This window comes from Xyrauchen texanus, chromosome 41, assembly GCF_025860055.1.
Source record: "Xyrauchen texanus isolate HMW12.3.18 chromosome 41, RBS_HiC_50CHRs, whole genome shotgun sequence".
Lineage (NCBI taxonomy): Eukaryota > Metazoa > Chordata > Actinopteri > Cypriniformes > Catostomidae > Xyrauchen > Xyrauchen texanus.
In genome coordinates, this window is record NC_068316.1 from 9822006 (window position 1) to 9839018 (window position 17013).

Consider the following 17013-nt stretch of genomic DNA (forward strand, 5'->3'; position numbering starts at 1 on the left):
CAACAATTTGTGTAAATTGCACGATCAAACGCTGTAAAAATAGGCCAACATAGCTAAAAAATAAAACAATACTACTACTACTACAATTTTTTTTTAAACCTGCTTAAATTTAGGCTAACATATGATTGTGAATGTGCAAGTATTAGTATGCCGATAGGCTCCGAGCCCATGTAACCTTCCCTAGAAAATGTCCCTCATACGTTATCCAAAGTTAACAATCAACAACATAGCAAAATGAACCGGTCTTCAAAGGCAACAGTTAGCAAAACAATGGACTATACATTTCTGGTTTACAGCACCAGTGGACAATGCAATGTCAACATTTAGATATTGGCCAGCTCCATCAACGAAGAATCCAAAATTACTCCAAACTTTGCTTCTTTTGCCCTGTCCCCAAATGTCTCCAATTTGTTTATCGGCCATACCATAATGAAACAACATGTGAAACACTGGCTGCACAAATGTATGGGTGACAGAGGTGACAATAACTTAGTATTAAGTACAGTAACTGTTACATCACCCCCTTGTGGTCTTCCAAAATGATTAGGCCAGACTACATTAAACAGAAGGCCAACTGACAGTGAATGGGAAAGCACACAAATTAGGCTCCTAATTTAATTGGTGACTAATGTTAAAATATCGATACCTCAAGTCTAGTAAATAATGTGCTGATCAATATCCAATGTATTGATATTTTATGACATTCCTAGTCACGCCCTAGTCATGAATAACATCACTGCATGGTACAGAATGCGCAGAGGTTGCGTGCCAAGCTAACATGATCTGTTACTCGAATGGATACGAGTTCTAAAATTTACATAATAGTTATTTTTATACATCATTAGTTGCTTTTGTATTATTTCTGCATTGAAAAGTACCTTTTCTCATAGACACAGAGCTCTCTCTCTCTCTCCCTCCCTCTCTCACACACACACACACATACAAACAGTAGAAAGAGTCAAGCCACGTAAAGATGGTTTTTATCTGTTAAAAAGTTGCAAACGCCATCCTACCTGTGTCTGTTCTGTCGCTATCCAAAAGCGAGAAACAATCGTACTAAAATGAACTCAGGAATGATTAAACAACTCCTATTTTAAACATGCAGTTATGTTTACTGTAGTTATGTAGTCACCAAAAGCTATATCCACATACATGATTATGAATTACAGTGACGTGTTGAACTTCAATTTTTGCTCTCTGCAAATCCATTAGGTACAGTATGCTCATGGTTTTTATTGGGATAATGTTTGGTTTGTTGGGTAGGGTTGCATTCTCATCACAAGCGAACAGCTCCAGAGTTCGTTTGCAATCAGACCGAGACTACCTCGTGCAGGTGGTCTCAGGCCGATTGTTTTGGTGCTCTGAGTGTGTTTGCCGTGTTCATATATGCCTAAATTAACCAAACTAATGGAGAAAACCAGGTTCCAAAACAAATGCTCCAAACGATTCAGGTCTGAAAACACCTCAAGTCTTAAAGACTGCAGGTTACACAGATATACCTTCTCACTGTAATCTCAAGATTTACTTTGTTTTCATTTTCTGCTTTCAGGAAAAGTTGTAGATATTTATTCCAAATTTGATGTCATTGTGAGTATATTATCTATTTATTTTGTTATTTTTTTTATTTTATTTTATTTGAACGACTAAAGATGTTTAGTTCTTTAAATCTGAACTCTTGACAATCTGTGTCTTGTTTGTGTTTTTAGAATCTTGCTGCTGAAAAGACATACAATAACCTGGACGCTAGCGTGACACAGGCATTGATGCACAGGTCACAGTACTTTGAAGGAGTCATGAAGTGTAACAGATTTGAGGCACTGGAGACAATATTAGATCGGATAGTCAAGGCTGAGGTGACCTTTCTTACTATCTTAATAGTAAGATATTCTAGAGCTGTTCTTTTTCAGAGCCACTCATGTTAATAGATGTTCAAGAGCTGCTCTAGGTCACTATAGATGATAAGTATTTAGCCGCTGCAGGTAATCTGTAGATGTTCTAGAGCTGCTCTAGGTTACCTCTATATTGACTTAGAGTAGCTCTAGTATATCTATTTCCCAGAGCAGTTGTAGAATATCTATTACCTAGAGCGGCTCTAGAATAATCTTCTTTATGTATGTATAATTCTAAAGCTGCTCTATGTAATCAGTATACTGGATCATATATAATATATATTCTACAGCTGCTCTTAGTCACTACAGATGAGATAACTCTAGAACCCCTCTAGGTCATAGATATTCTAGAGCTGCTAGAATAGTCACTATAGAGAAGATAATTACAGGTGCTTTATTACCTAGAGCAGTTCTGAAAGATACACTTAAACTGCTCTAGGTCACTATAGAGGAAATAATTTTACACCCACTCTTGGTGATTGATATTCTACAGCTGAACTTGGTTACTACAGAGATCATTACAGAAATGCTCTATGTTATAAATACTCTACAGCTCCTCTAGGTTACAATATTATTCTAGAACTGCTCTAGGTAATAGATATCCTACAACTGCTCTAGATCAGTGTATAGGAGATAATTTTAGAACTGCTCTAGGTTAAATATATTCTAGAGCTGCCCTAGATCACTGTATAGGAGAAATTCTAGAGCTGATCTTGGCGTTCTAGATATTATAGAGCTACTCTTGTTTTTTATAAAGAGGAGATATTATCTTCTGTCTAAAGAAGATATACTTGGGGCTGCTCTTGGTACAAAAGATGTCCTTCTGTCTTCTTTCAGGTGCACAGGCTGGTGGTGGTGGATGAGAACGGCAGCATTGTGGGCATCGTTTCCCTGTCGGACATCCTCAAGGCAATTGTTCTCAACCCTGCAGGTATAAATGCTCAGTATTCCTAAAGCTCATTTTCTGCAGGACCCTCATCCTACCACCCCCTCCCACCTGAGCCACAGCTACTGGTTATGGGGTCATGGAAACTGGGCATGACCTTCTACCTGACTACTAGTAAATGTGTTTTTGAGGATGCTAATCTACTAATGCCTTCTGTTTCCACCACATAGTTAGACATCTGACAGAAATATCTTGATTTAATTGTTTTGATTCTAATGAGTAATAGACATAATAAGGTGTGTGCGCGTGTGTGTGTGCGCCCACCCACAATTCACAGCATATGATTTTGATTAAAGAGCACCTATTAAGGTTTTAAACGTGCCTAATTTTGTTGTAAAGGTTTCATACAATAGATTTACATGTATCCGAGATCAAAAAACACTTGAATTTGCTCATAATTTAAATTGCAGCATTACCATTTTTTTCCCAGTGTCAAAAATGACTCGTTCAATGATATTTTCTAAAGAATTTATTCTAAACTCCTCCTTTCAGAGAGCCTAATCTGCTCTGATTGGTCAGATGTCCCAGTCTGTTGTGATTGGTCTACCGCTTAGTGTAGTGTTTGAGGGCAGGTCAAAGCTGTTCACGAGCATCCAATGAAGACTAGAGGTGGGTTTTTTGTTACCAAATTACATAGGTTAATACAAGAAGTAAGTTTGGAGTTACTAAGGACTTGTTTCAGGTGTTCAGAATCGGTCCTTTCTTTTGGGAGTCAATAAATCCATTTGTCGTGCACTTTGATTTTTGAAACTTTGCAGACTTTTTTACATTCACAAACAGCTATATAACATACTACATGAAAGGTAAATATTTGAAAAACCACAATAGGTGCTCTTTAATGAGACTGACACTTGCAGTGCATCATTGCCCCTCCCAATGCAGGGCTCTGTCTGCTGATGCATCGTGTCCTGTAGCATTTCAACTCTGTCCTCTCAAAACATGCACACTTAAATACACTTAGTGTGCACATAAGCAAGCGCACTGCAGTAGGTAATCTCAGCAAGATGATTATATTAACTGATGGAATATGATTGAGAATTTTTGTTATACTAACCATTTGCTTGACATTGCACATATATGCATGGCAGACATCTATATCAAAGTCAGATGATTAGATGTGCACTTTTCAGTAAACTATTCCGAGAGGTTACTGTGTGTTGTGTGTCTGCCTTGTTGGCGATTATTTATAACACAGAATATTAATCACTTCTGAGAAAAAGTGTTATGAATCTTAAGTAGCAGATGGGATGCTGCTAATGTTGCTAATAGTATGCATGGATCAAAATACATTCTGCCCTGTGTGGATAGGCATAAAGTTTTTAATTCCAGGGTGCTCTGTCCTGCTCTTGGAGACATACTTTTTTTTTTTTACCTTTACAAGTTTAATTTGAATTAAACACAAATGGCCCAGAAAAACAAAGGCTGTGTCTCCAGGTGCGTTTTAGTCAGCTCCCTAGATCACTAGTCAGGACATTGGCCAGGGAGTTGGCAATTCTCAAATTCGTTCAAGTGCACTGAAATGTTCAGTCCCTAGAAATAAACTGTAGGAAGGAAGGTAGATTTCTAGGATTGATCAACCCTTTATAAATATTTGTGAGATGCTGTAATAAACAGTACTGCAACTAAAAAGAGACCACTCCTTTTACAGTCCCTCGTCTCTTTCCTTTTTACATGTGCAGGTATGACCAGAAAGGACAACAAAGCAGAGACTGAGTGACATGAGTAGAGATTGTTAGGTCATGTGACATTGCTTTTGGAGACTGGAGAAGGGCTGAATAGAGACGCTGAAGTCTTTGGAGAAGAATGGACCACGTCAAAAGATGAAGGAATGAAACCAAGGACCATGGGCCTGTGCTATAAGTGTGCTGTTGAAGGGCAAGAGGTTTCTTGGGTGGACTGACCAGTTGATGAGTCTATTATCTGATAAATGGATGGATGTAGTGGCCATAAAGGGCAGTCTGGTGGATTATCTCTTATACAGAAGGCTACTGTGAACTCTGAATATTATATCACACTAAAGCTTCTGCAGATACCCTATGATAAACTATACTTTTAGCTAGACCTAAAACTGCGCTATCTGGTGTTTGAACAGTGGTCTGCAGATAGACGATGGGCTGTACCATATTTGCCTCTTTAGGGAGGGTGGTTGTGCATTGCTGGGCATTCAGTAATAATTTCAGAATTCAAGTGCATGTATAGACTGTTTTTCCCCTCATGTATATAGAACTTTCAGACTAGGCTTATGTGCCCAGCTCACATAATTGTATTTTTGTCTACTCCTGAATTTAGGGTCTGCTCATTATCTGCTTTAGTACAAATATCCCCCCAACCAGACACAAGTGGTTTTCTCTCTATCTTTTTATGGTGCCTTCTGTCCACCTGTTTTCGCCCACTACTGGTTTCCAATCGAACAAGAATAAATGAATGTTAAAATATATCAAAACGAATGTTGTTTAAAACCAAAAAAATATCTAAATAATTATTTAACTAATTCTATTTATTACAGAGCTCTAATTTTCTTCACTTGGCTAAAATGGTTAGGTCTTGATGCTTCTGAAATTATGCTGTAAAAGACCATTTTTAATATGTTTTTATTATTTATATTTAACAATTTTTGAAAGTGTGAGATGGAAATAATTTTAAGCCCCTATGCAGTAAAACCGTGTTGATCAATGACTTGATGTTCAATGAATTCAACCTTAAAATCCCACATTGTTTTTGTCCATGAGGCAACAGAACTCAATTGTGACTATCAATTGTACTGTCCAAGCACGCTGAGCTTCTATTCGAGAAGACTATAAGTGCCAGAGAAAGGTCTATTTTTCTGTGTATTCAGTCAGTGTTTGTAATATTTCACATTTTGTTTTGGTTCTCATCATTTTGCCGATATGTTATTGATACTGTCATCATGAGACAGTGATGTCCATAGATAAATGCACATCAGGCTTTAGATTCCTTTTTTTATTTTACAGTTAAATAAAAGAGAATAAATCAAGTCTCTGTAACTATTTTTGTATTTCAATGCTTTGCAAATAATTAAAAAGTTGACCAGCCAGTAGATTCAGAACCCAAATGGCATGCCAGCGAGGTTTATTCCAAGTAGAGTCTCATTCAAAATTAATGTATTTATTTGGTTTCATGTACTGTATTTTTATATAGGCCTACTAATATACACACACACACACAGTACTGTGCAAAAGTTTTAGGCACTTGTAAAAAAAAATTGCATAGTGAGGATGTCTTCAAAAATAATGAAATAAATAGTTTTCACTTGTCATACAAAGTCCAGTAAACATAAAAAAAATCTAAATTAATATTCGGTGTGAACACCATTGCATTCAAAATAGCACCAATTCTCCTAGGTACAGCTGGACACAGTTCTTCTATCTATTTAGGCGGTTTCAATTGCTCCTGTCTCTTTATGTAATGTGACACGATGTTCAGTGGAGTGCTTTGCGGGGTACTGTGTGTGTGTGTGTGTGTGTGTGTGTGTGTGTGTGTGTGTGTGTGTGTGTGTGTGTATATATATATATATATATATATACAGTACTGTGCAAAGGTCTTAGGCATATATATATATATATATATATATATATATATATATATATATATATATATATATATAATAAATAGTATATGTACTGTAGGCCTATTCAATAATAGGCATAATAGTTGTATTTAAAGCAAAGCATTTACATTTTGCTTAATCAATATTAAAATACATAATAATACATAGTGTGTGTATATATATATATATATATATATATATATATATATATATATATATATATATATATATATTTATTTATTTAATTTATTTTTTTTTAATAAAATTTGGGCTATTTTACATTTCGGCCAGATGCTACTGAATTTCCTCAGTTGATTTCGAAGTGGCAGTAAACGTATAATGGTTAGGCCTGTCAACATTCATATTCATTCTACATATGGTTTGTAAAAAGGCTTATATAAAATACAATTTGATATATAGTATTAATACATTTAAATACATCATTAAATATTCATCATTTGTTTTTCAAGTGATGGTAGATACATAGATCAGCGAACTGCCAAGAGCTGCTGCCAGGTACAGGAGTGGCAGATCACGTGACGAGTCACCTGCCAGAGAAACACTGAACACTACTCCCTCAAAGCAACACTACTGTATTTAAGTGCTAATCTGGGAAGTAATTTTGTCTCTGTTACCCTGTGCATACTAACTATGAGTGTTGTTTTCTAGACATTGAATGTTCTTCACCTGAAGACACTGTTAGTTGTCAATAAACTAACAAGACGTATTAATCATGCTTCTTTGATGACCTCTGCCTTAAATCACTGCAGTTTTTTTCAGTATTATAAGTAACTGTTTAACAGAATGCTCACACAGTCCTGACCACAATGGAAGCCCATTTCCACAACATTGGAAAATCAGAAAAGTGTTTCATAATTATGAGATACTACATAATATTTATGAGATAAAAATGATAATTGTTAGATTCAGTCATAATTATGAGATATTAAACATAAATATTTGATTCCAAGTCTTGTTTATGACAAAAAGTCATGATTATAATTTTAAAAGTGCAAATTATATGATAGTACATCGTAATTATGAGATTCCTGATATTTTTAACATAATTTGCTTATCTGCAATATGTATGTCAATGTCTCGAATGTCAATAAGACATTAATAAGATGTATTTGAGGAGTTTATGATTTGTAAATGGTTTGTAAATCATATATTTTTTTTAAAGATGTTTATCAGATGTTAGTTAAATGCTTTCCAGATGAAAAAGATCAAACAGACACATCAGAGATTTACTTCTGGGATACTAAATCATAATTTATGACCTTAAAAGTGAAATTATGATATATTAAATCATAATTATGAGATTGAAATTGAAATTATGAGATAGTAGTCCTAATATTGAGATAAAGTCATAATTCTGACTTTATCGTAATTGACTTACAGTATTTCATAATAATGTTTTTTTTTATTATCTCAAAATTATGACTTTTATATCATAATTATGACATACTATCTCATAATTATGACTTAATATTTCAACATTTCTACTTTTCATCTAATAATTATAACTTAGAATCTCATAATTATGATTTAGGCTACTATCTAATTTTTTGTTAACACTTTACAATAAGGTTCCAGTCGTTCGTTAACATTAGTTAATGCTTTAGGTAGACTATCATAAACAAACAAATAGCAATACATATTTTTTACAGCATATATTCATTTAAGTTAATGTTTGTTAATAAAACAACAGCTGTGCATTGTTAGTTCATAGTGCATTAAATAATGTTAACATATACAACTTTTGATTTTAAAAATGTATTAGTAGCCAATATGTTGAAATTAATATTAACCAAGGTTATTAAATGCTGTAAGCAGTTAAAGTATTATTCATTGTTAGTTCATTTTTACTAATGTTGTTAACTAATGTTAACAATCGGAACCTTATTGTAGTGTTTCCATTTTATTATCTCATAATTTTGACATTTTAATCTCAATGATATGACTAAGTATCTCATTATGATTTATCAAATAATATTTGCAATTTAAATGTTGCTTGCAATAAATTTCATTTTGTCAGGGTACACTGTTATGCTGCGTTCCATTCAAGTTGGATGTGGGATATTCTGATTTGATATCTTCGACCATTAATGCATTCCATTCCCTGATATTCGTAACTGCAGCGCTCCCGTTAGATTAGCAGCGGTTTGACTCTCATTAGAGATGTCTCCTAGCAACCCAACTGATAAACAATGCTGCAGCGCTAGCATTTGTGCTTCAGGTGTACGATTATCAAAAGAGATTATAATGTTTTATACACCTGTTTCTGCAGGCGTTTGTTAAACAAGCTTTAATATCATGTAATGTGGAAACTAACTCATTTATCGATATTAATTAATAAAGTGAATGTTTCTCACTTACTTTGTAAATCTCCCTGAGTGTTGACATGTTTGTGTGACATCATGCACCTGCATCTCGGCGAAATGTCTGCTCGAGCCTACAAGTTGTAATTCTGACTTCAAGATGCATTCCAGTGCACTTTTCCTTGTAGGAAGTTGTAAAATCTGCCTTTCCGAGTTGGAATGCAGCACTACTTTTCAAAACTTGATCCGACACTGAATGCTCCAGCAGCCTAATTTACAACTCCTGATGTTGCTATAACAATGCAATAAGCACTTACCAATTTACTTGAAGTGAAAATCAGTCCTCCTTTCATGATTAATAAATTAAGCAATCACACAGTCATGCAGAACATCTCAGGTCCATAGATGTCCTTAAATCCATAAGGATCTCTTTCTCAACGGCGATAACAGTAGTGACAGCCGACTCGTCGGATAGCTTGATCTTGTGCTTTTTGCTCTTGAATTACATCACTTAAAGCGTATTAATATATCAATCTGATCGGCTGATGAATCTGACTTTAGTTGCCCATTCATTTGCACTGTTGAGGGATTCTGCAGAAATACTGAAGGCCTGAGGGGGTGGGGCTTAAACTCATGTGCCGCTTCAGTAATGTGATTTGTGAAACAGTTGTTACGCTTTTCTTGTAAGCATCGATGAATAAATACTGACTGGATAAACTTTTATTAAAGTGTAGATTAAGAGTGGAAAGCGATTCAAAATTGAATATATATATATATATATATATATATATATATATATATATATATATATATATATATATATATATATATATATATATATATATATTTTTTTTTTGGCATGTCAGGTCATCATAGAAGACTTTGCTGGCCCTGATATATATATATATATATATATATATATATATATATATAGGTATAATAAGTTTATAAACAGTACATTTGTAAACATATATATATATATATATATATATATATATATATATATATATATATATATATATATATATATATATATATGTCCCCTATAGAGAGGTCACTCGAAATCATGTCAGTCAAGAACAACTGTTGTCTGTCAGCATAGATGGCATGAACGGATGGTGCTCGCTCTGTGCGTCTCTGGCGTGCTGGTTCCTGAAAAGCGCTCATTGGTTCATTTGCTGATAGCGATGGGCACCTGACTCACAATCGACCCACTTAGTACTTTCAGTGATCCATGAAACCATATAGATAGAGCACGTAGGCAACTTCTTGTCGATCAGCTCAGACCTTCAAATATTAAGGTAAATACATATATATTTGGGCTTGAGAATAAATTAAAGAGACAGAGAGAAAACAACTCAGTGATGCTTTTGTGTGAGCTCTTTATCCAGATGTGACTAATCTTGAGAGTTACAGTAGTCTGCCTTTCGAATGCGCGTAAATAAATGGAATTATTTCCTCAAATAGAACTGTGCTTTTGTTTTCTTTTTTAAATAACAATATTAAATTGTATAACGGTTAGATTTTGGATAATATGTCATCTGTCACATCAGTGTTTTGAACTTGATTTTAAATTTTTTTTTCAATTTCAAAAAACTTCCTCATGCCATATGGTATATTATAGGCTCTATATAGCCTACTTTACCAACCATATATGATAAATAGAGAGTTGTGCTTGCACGAATAGACTAAATATTAAAAGTATTGGAATATACAGAAAAATATAAAACATAATCAAATTAACAACTTTGTATAGTTTCACATTCCTTAATGTATCAGTGCATGATGTTTCTACATTATCATCAAAAAAGGAAATTGAACAAATGACAAAAATACTTCTGAAAGCTTGGGCAGACACATGGTAGGCTAATACTGTGGAAATTTGGACATGTACCATAGTAATACGGAATAATATGGTATTCTTTAAGGCATTTTGGAGAACCATTATCATTTAAAACCATGGTATATAAATATGTTATTTATTCATGCAGCAGTACATAACAGTGATCCCATGTTTATTTGCTATGATGTATGCTATGAATATTAATATAGGCTAATATAATATATCAATTGAAAAATGCAAGTTATAAATAAATATAATAGTATACAGTAGCTCTGAAATAACTATAGTATTGTGGCAGAAACTATGTTTACCTTTTTTATATGCACAGCTTAATATGTTGTGTAAACTATTTTCTAGCTATTTAATTTAGGCATTGTTTTTAGATGCTGACTTCTCGTGCACTGGTGCGGCGGGGGCTGCAGTCTGGATTCTGGCGGAGGTTGTCGACTTCATCTGGCGCATGGGCTAGACACACTCATGGTGACAATAGTATCTATTCATCCATCCATCCATCCATCTATCTATCTATCTATCTGCAGAACCATCAATTCTCTGACTTTTCCTGTTCTTGTGCATTTTTCCTCAGATGTTGATGTGACTGACTGCACCGTTCCTCAGTATAACAACCGTCTGGACACTCCACTGCCTGATAGTCCATTCGTCAGAAACCTCAATGCTGAGCAGAAGAAACTCAAAGAGAAAGAGAAGGGACCATGGACCCAACTTACCAAGGAGGAACAATTAGCCTGTAAATTGGAATGACAACACTTTTTTTGTTTTGTTCCACCAATAAATAAGGTCAGGAATGTAATTTAAAGTGAACCGGCAAGTGTATTCAAGTATGCAGTCGTTATCTTTTATTGTTATAAGAACTATTATAGCTAGACTTTGACCTTGGAGGAAACAAATATTATATCCACTCCAAGAGCTCCTGAAAGAGCACAGTTTGGCCTACGATACAATATTATTATTAAAGGTACATTTTTTATTTTTATAAATAATACAATATCTGATGAATACAGTATTTATTTATAAATAATATTATCTATTTGATATAATACTACTAATCTTTCGGTGTCTATTTCTAAAATGTTGCCAGCTCCCACAAGTGCTGATCACTGGTTAACAGGGAACATTTGATCCATTGTTGCTCTTGGTTTGACAGGGACAAATAACAGCCTTACGACTGCATGTCTTTGAGCAACCGACCAATAGAAATTATTAAGATACTCTGATGGCATTAAATTACCGACTGAACATTTGGCAGAGACCTGATCAATTTACTTGAGTAGCTATTAGTGTTATTTGTTTTCAAGGCTGGAATTTTCCAGAACAATTTTCCAGGTCTTGTGTGAGCCGAATGTCACAAGTCACCCCTTAGATTTGTATACCCTCTTTGTGGAATCACAATATTCATTATTTGATTATATTTAACCCTTTCTTAATATTTTAGTTTTTCAGACCAACTGTATCTTTATTTCACTGCTACTTTCTTTTTGTAGTGGATTATATCTTATTTTAATTTAGTAAAATCCCTTACATCTAAATTGGTAATATTGGAAATGGGTCATCATGTGTCTTGGGAATTCTGTTGATTCTATTGATTTGCCTCAGGTATTAAATGTGTTACACCACCAGATGGCAGTGTTGTCCAATGTCTGAGCTGAATGATAGAAATTGGTTCTGAAGTGCCACTCCTTACATGTGCATTTAAGAAAAGGTATACAATTAAATCCTCACAGATCTATAAAGATTCCAAATATCTTTTCTTTTTCTCTCCTTGCAGTGTACAGGCTCACACACGAATTGTCATATGCAGAGATGCAGAAAGGCTCTAAAGAATGGATGACCGTCCTTGGGGGCATATTATTCTTTTTTGGCTTCACTGGGATACTGGTGTGGTGGCAACGTGTCTATGGTGGGTTTATACATATTTGTGTCTACTTCCATTTACAAATATGTACGCTAGTGGTAACAGCTCGATAACTGCCCGCTTGGCCGTTTACATCACAAAAGTGACCAAAACTGTGCTTTGTTGATGGATAATGCACAATGAATTAACATATATTTGTTTAATATCAGCATATATGCATAACATTTTCTAAAATGTTCTATAATTAAATTTTATCAACCTATAATTACAATATGTGTCTACATTTTGTCAGCCATTGCCGCACACTGTTCTCTAGTTACTGGCATTGGCCATTGAAAACCCCACATAGGTCAACCACTAATTTAAGCAAACAGTAGCTTACAGATGTGACATACTGAATTTCCAGCTCACACTTTTCATCCCTTAATGATACTTAATGGGTTTTGATAACCAGACTATTTCAAGAAAGCCTTCAAATGTTTGAATGTGTAGCATTTCATCATTCCTGCTCAGATGTCTTCACACCCACTTGCTTTGAAGTGAGATACTGCTGGATTTAAATGTGCTGATTATTTATTTATTTATCCAATTAGAAATCAGAGACAGCTGTCGAACCTCCAATCAACTCATCTGACATAGCATATTGGCTTCTGCTAATTTAAGGCTTGAAACCTCATTTAGAGTTCTCTACCTGTGATCTCCACTTGGATTTTGTTGTCTTGTCTTCTCTTTTTATTTTCACTGCTCTCTAATGTGACCAGCTCCATCAGACATGTAGGGCAGATCTCAGAGTACAGATCACTTTTATAGCATGTGGAGGAATCAGCCCAGCATTTTTACCTGCTGCTCACACTCCCACTGCATTCCCCAGGCTGAAATAATTGGACTGGGTTATGTCTTGCAGTCAGCAGTTAAAAGAGCAGAAAAGAGGAAGAAGGATGGAAAGATTTACGTGTTTGAGCCCCAGCTTCAGTTCAGGAATCCCTTTAGACAGAGCTGAACCTCTTCCCTTGCAAAATGATAAGAAGCTTTCCAAGGCTCTGTGTGTACTTAAGATGGATGGAAAGCAGTCGACAAGTTTGTAAAAGAATTAGTGTGCATTGTGTGTGTTTGTGCGTGTGTGTGTACATAAGTGTCGGAAGCATACAAGTCTTCCCCATCTCTGTCTCAGAGGCCCCAGTTCTTTGAGGAAGGAAGTCAATGCCGTATCACCTCAGGAGAGGCACAGGAAAATAATGCAATGAGGGAAGGAAACAGAAAGAAACTGGGAACAAAAGTTTGGAGAGGATCATTAGAGGAGAGAGAGGGGTGTTACCACATTCAAAGTGAGAAAAGTGAAGAAGTCCAAAAGTCAGTTGTCAGTTGAGGGCTGGGTATTTCCCACACTGTCTGGCTCATGTTGTAACTTGATAAACTCTGGATGCTCTGCTCTGGGCCACTGTTCTTCTATCTCATTAGGGCAGTGTATTAAGAATCGTCTGAGGTTGACTTAAGCAAATGTGAGGCTTTATAGAGGAGATAAAAGGTGTGATTTTGGAACCGCTGAGCCATCTGGGACGTAGTCATGCGGCAGACTCTTAGATCCCCCCAATCCTCTAAAACTGAACAGAATGTGCTGCACATACATCGGGGCAGGTGTACTGACTCCACCTGGCAAAATAATTTGTTTTTCATAACCTTGTTTGATGTGTTCACATGGCAGAATCTAATCTCTGCCTTTATAGTCTCATATCAGGAGATACCCTTGAAAAAAATGACATATACCAGAATATATACCAAAATTTCAGTGCATAATTCGTACAATTTAGTTATAAGATAATATGGAAGTTTCTATACTGCATCCAGGTTTTTAAAAAAATTTTTTACTGAGTGCATGTACGGTTATTAACAATTTTTACGTGAACCGAGTTTGTAATATCAGCAGTTGTTCTAGTGCATGGTGTACAGACAAAATTCCTCTCTCTAATTTGTTTATTTTTCCCCTCCTATTCGTTGCCTGGAGGAAAACTCCAGCAGAAGAGTCTGAGCTGTTAGGTGCTGCCCTCTGTTAGAATGGTTAATTGCTCTTACCCCCGCCCGTTGCTGAATAGTGTACAGTTTTGGGGGGGGATTTGCTAAATTAACTCTGTCTCTTTCACAACCCTTCCATTTTTTTTATTTGTTATTTAATGATTAACAGTACCAGGGTTATGTCTTAAGATATTTAAGCAATTGCTAAATTCTGTTCTTTGTTTGGTTATATTGGAATAATCAGTTAATTTAAAGATAAGGTGTGTATGGTACAGTATTTCTCAATCACTCTTTTTACATTTCAATCTTATTAAATGTTTAATTGCCACCTATGCTACAGATTAATACATAATGACCTGAAGTCAAGTCAGATTATATAATTGTAGGAATATTCATTACAAGTTAAGCTCCATCAACAGCATTTGTGGCTTAATGCTGATAAGAACAAAAATGTATTGTGACTTGTACCTCTTTTAAAAAAAGCACAAAATAAAAACTGTTTCAGTGACCCACTTACAATGGAAGTAAATGGGGCTAATCCGTAAATGTTAAAATGCTCGGTTTCAAAAGTATAGCAGCAATACGAAAACAATATATGAGTTAAGATGATTTTATTGCAATAAAATAAATTTCTAACCTTTTCTGTGTAAAGTTACATCCAAAATTTCAAATGCTGTCGGTTGAGCTTATCTTGTATTGAACCTGGAATATTTCTTTAGCTATATTGACAGCATCTGTGGCAAGTAAAAAACATAAAATGTTTGTTACAGTTTTACCCTTACATTGTTATTGCATTTCTAAACTGATATACGAGTCAAAACTATTTATTTTATATGGTAATTAATAGCATGTCACAGCCGATACAGCTTAAAGTGATAGTTCTACCAAAAAGGAAAATTCTCTCATCATTTACTCACCCTCATGCCATCCCAGATCTGTATGACTTTCTTTCCTCTGCTGAACACAAATATTTTTAGAAAAATATCTCAGCTCTGTAGGTCCTTACAATGCAGGTGAATGGAGGCCAGAACTTTTAAGGTCCAAAAAGCACATAAAGGCAGCATAAAATTAAGCATATGATAAGTGTGGGCGAGAAACAGATCAATATGCAAGTCATTTTTTTACTATAAATCTCCACATTCACTTTCACATTCTTCTTTTGTTTTTGGTGATTTGCATTCTTCGTGCATACCTACTGGGCAGGGAGGGGAATTTATAGTATACACCCACACCTATCATATTGCTTCTGAACATATGTTGCCTTTGTATGCTTTTTGGTCCTTCTGGCCAGCATTCACTTGTATTGTGTGGACCTACAGAGTGGTGATTTTCTTCTAAATATCTTTGTGTTCAGCAGAAGAAAGAAAGTAAAAAACACATGGGATGGTATGAGGGTTAGTAAATTATGAGATCATTTTTTGGTGAACTATACCTTTAACATGTAGTCCTTTCATTTTCTATAATGTAGTATCCTTTCTCATTCTTCCCCCAGACATTTTGTTTATCTCCATTTTTCCACAGTGTACGGTGATGTTCCCCACACTCTGTCTCATGAGTGGGTTGAGAAGCAGACACAGAGGATGATAGACATGAGAGTAAACCCAGTCCATGGGTTTTCTAATAAGTGGGACTATGAAAAGAAACAGTGGAAATAAATGCATTATGCAGTAATGACAGATAATGTAGCATGTTTGCATTAATGAGGAGTCCCAAACTCAATAATGCTGTGCAACCTGCAGCCTTAAAATATACATACATATATGTGAACCCAAATAAATGCACTGAATTAAAATCAGAGATGCCTCAGTATTCTGCCTTGCCTTTGTACTGTTTTAACTGAGAATAAAGCAAATGTGTTTGTACCGACTGGCACATTTACACCGTTACCTGACTGCCTGAATTTAATATGCGCTAACTCAATTGACTAGGCCAGATAGTGTAAGAAAGCATGTGATTGGCTGAGGTGTTTGACCTAATCCAAATCACTTTGAAGTGCCTGAAACTCCCTTTTTATGAAGGTTTGGTAAATCTGGCTTATATGCATGGAAATACAGTGTTCATTAGATTTAGTAACCATTAACTCCTGGTAGTAAATAATACACCAATGACTTAAAGGGATATTCCATTTTCAATACAAGTTAAGCTCAATCAACACATTTGTCACACGATGTTGAATACCCCCAAAATTATTTTGATTTATTCACTCCTTTTCTTTAAAAAAAAAAAGCAAACAAAATCGAGATTACAATGAGGCACTTACAACGGAAGTAATTTTGGAGAGTTTAAAGGCAGAAATGTGAAGTTTATAATTGTTTAAATGCATTAACAATAATTCTTCTGTTAAAACTCTGTAAAGTTATTGAAATCTTCATTTTTACAGTCATTTTAGGGTTTGTTAACATTACATCGTCATTGCAACAAAGTTTTAAAATTGTCTATAACTTAACACAGACAAGGTTAGTAGGTGATTTTATCACACTACAATAATGTTATCATGCATATTGTTTATGTTTTGTGGCTATCCTTTTGAAACGTGAGTATTTTAATGTTTACAGTATGGCCC

The 17013-nt window shown here is 35.0% G+C and overlaps 2 protein-coding genes across 10 annotated transcripts in view; both read left to right on the top strand.

Moving 5' to 3' along the window:
- Window positions 1–5830, top strand: part of LOC127634560 (5'-AMP-activated protein kinase subunit gamma-2-like) — an 81596-nt gene extending 75766 nt beyond the window's left edge. For all 8 annotated transcript variants that reach the window (XM_052114169.1, XM_052114173.1, XM_052114170.1 and 5 more), the window contains 4 exons: window positions 1550–1587; window positions 1707–1853; window positions 2727–2820; window positions 4515–5830. In XM_052114169.1, coding sequence (XP_051970129.1) covers window positions 1550–1587; window positions 1707–1853; window positions 2727–2820; window positions 4515–4552 — 317 coding nt within the window. In that variant the 3' untranslated portion in view covers window positions 4553–5830. The remainder of the gene's footprint in view (window positions 1–1549; window positions 1588–1706; window positions 1854–2726; window positions 2821–4514) is intronic.
- A 4087-nt stretch (window positions 5831–9917) lies between these two features.
- On the top strand, window positions 9918–16245 carry LOC127634014 (cytochrome c oxidase subunit 4 isoform 1, mitochondrial). 2 transcript variants are annotated; one of them, XM_052113401.1, is made up of 5 exons: window positions 9918–10025; window positions 10951–11056; window positions 11154–11315; window positions 12354–12485; window positions 15972–16245. In XM_052113401.1, exons 2-5 carry the CDS (start codon window positions 10951–10953, stop codon window positions 16103–16105), a joined length of 534 nt encoding a protein of 177 aa, XP_051969361.1. In that variant the 5' UTR covers window positions 9918–10025; the 3' UTR covers window positions 16106–16245. The 2 variants fall into 2 exon arrangements, with proteins under 2 accessions (XP_051969361.1, XP_051969362.1); XM_052113402.1 differs by having other exon boundaries at window positions 10951–11047.
- Window positions 16246–17013: the final 768 nt, after the last annotated feature.

Excerpts from the sequence above, each read along its gene's own strand:
- LOC127634014 (XM_052113401.1), top strand. The coding sequence starts at position 10,951 with ATGCTGACTTCTCGTGCACTGGTGCGGCGGGGGCTGCAGTCTGGATTC. Across the intron at positions 11,057-11,153 it reads ACACACTCATGGTGACAATA|ATGTTGATGTGACTGACTGC; the intron begins GTATCTATTCAT and ends ATTTTTCCTCAG. Across the intron at positions 11,316-12,353 it reads CAAGGAGGAACAATTAGCCT|TGTACAGGCTCACACACGAA; the intron begins GTAAATTGGAAT and ends CTCTCCTTGCAG.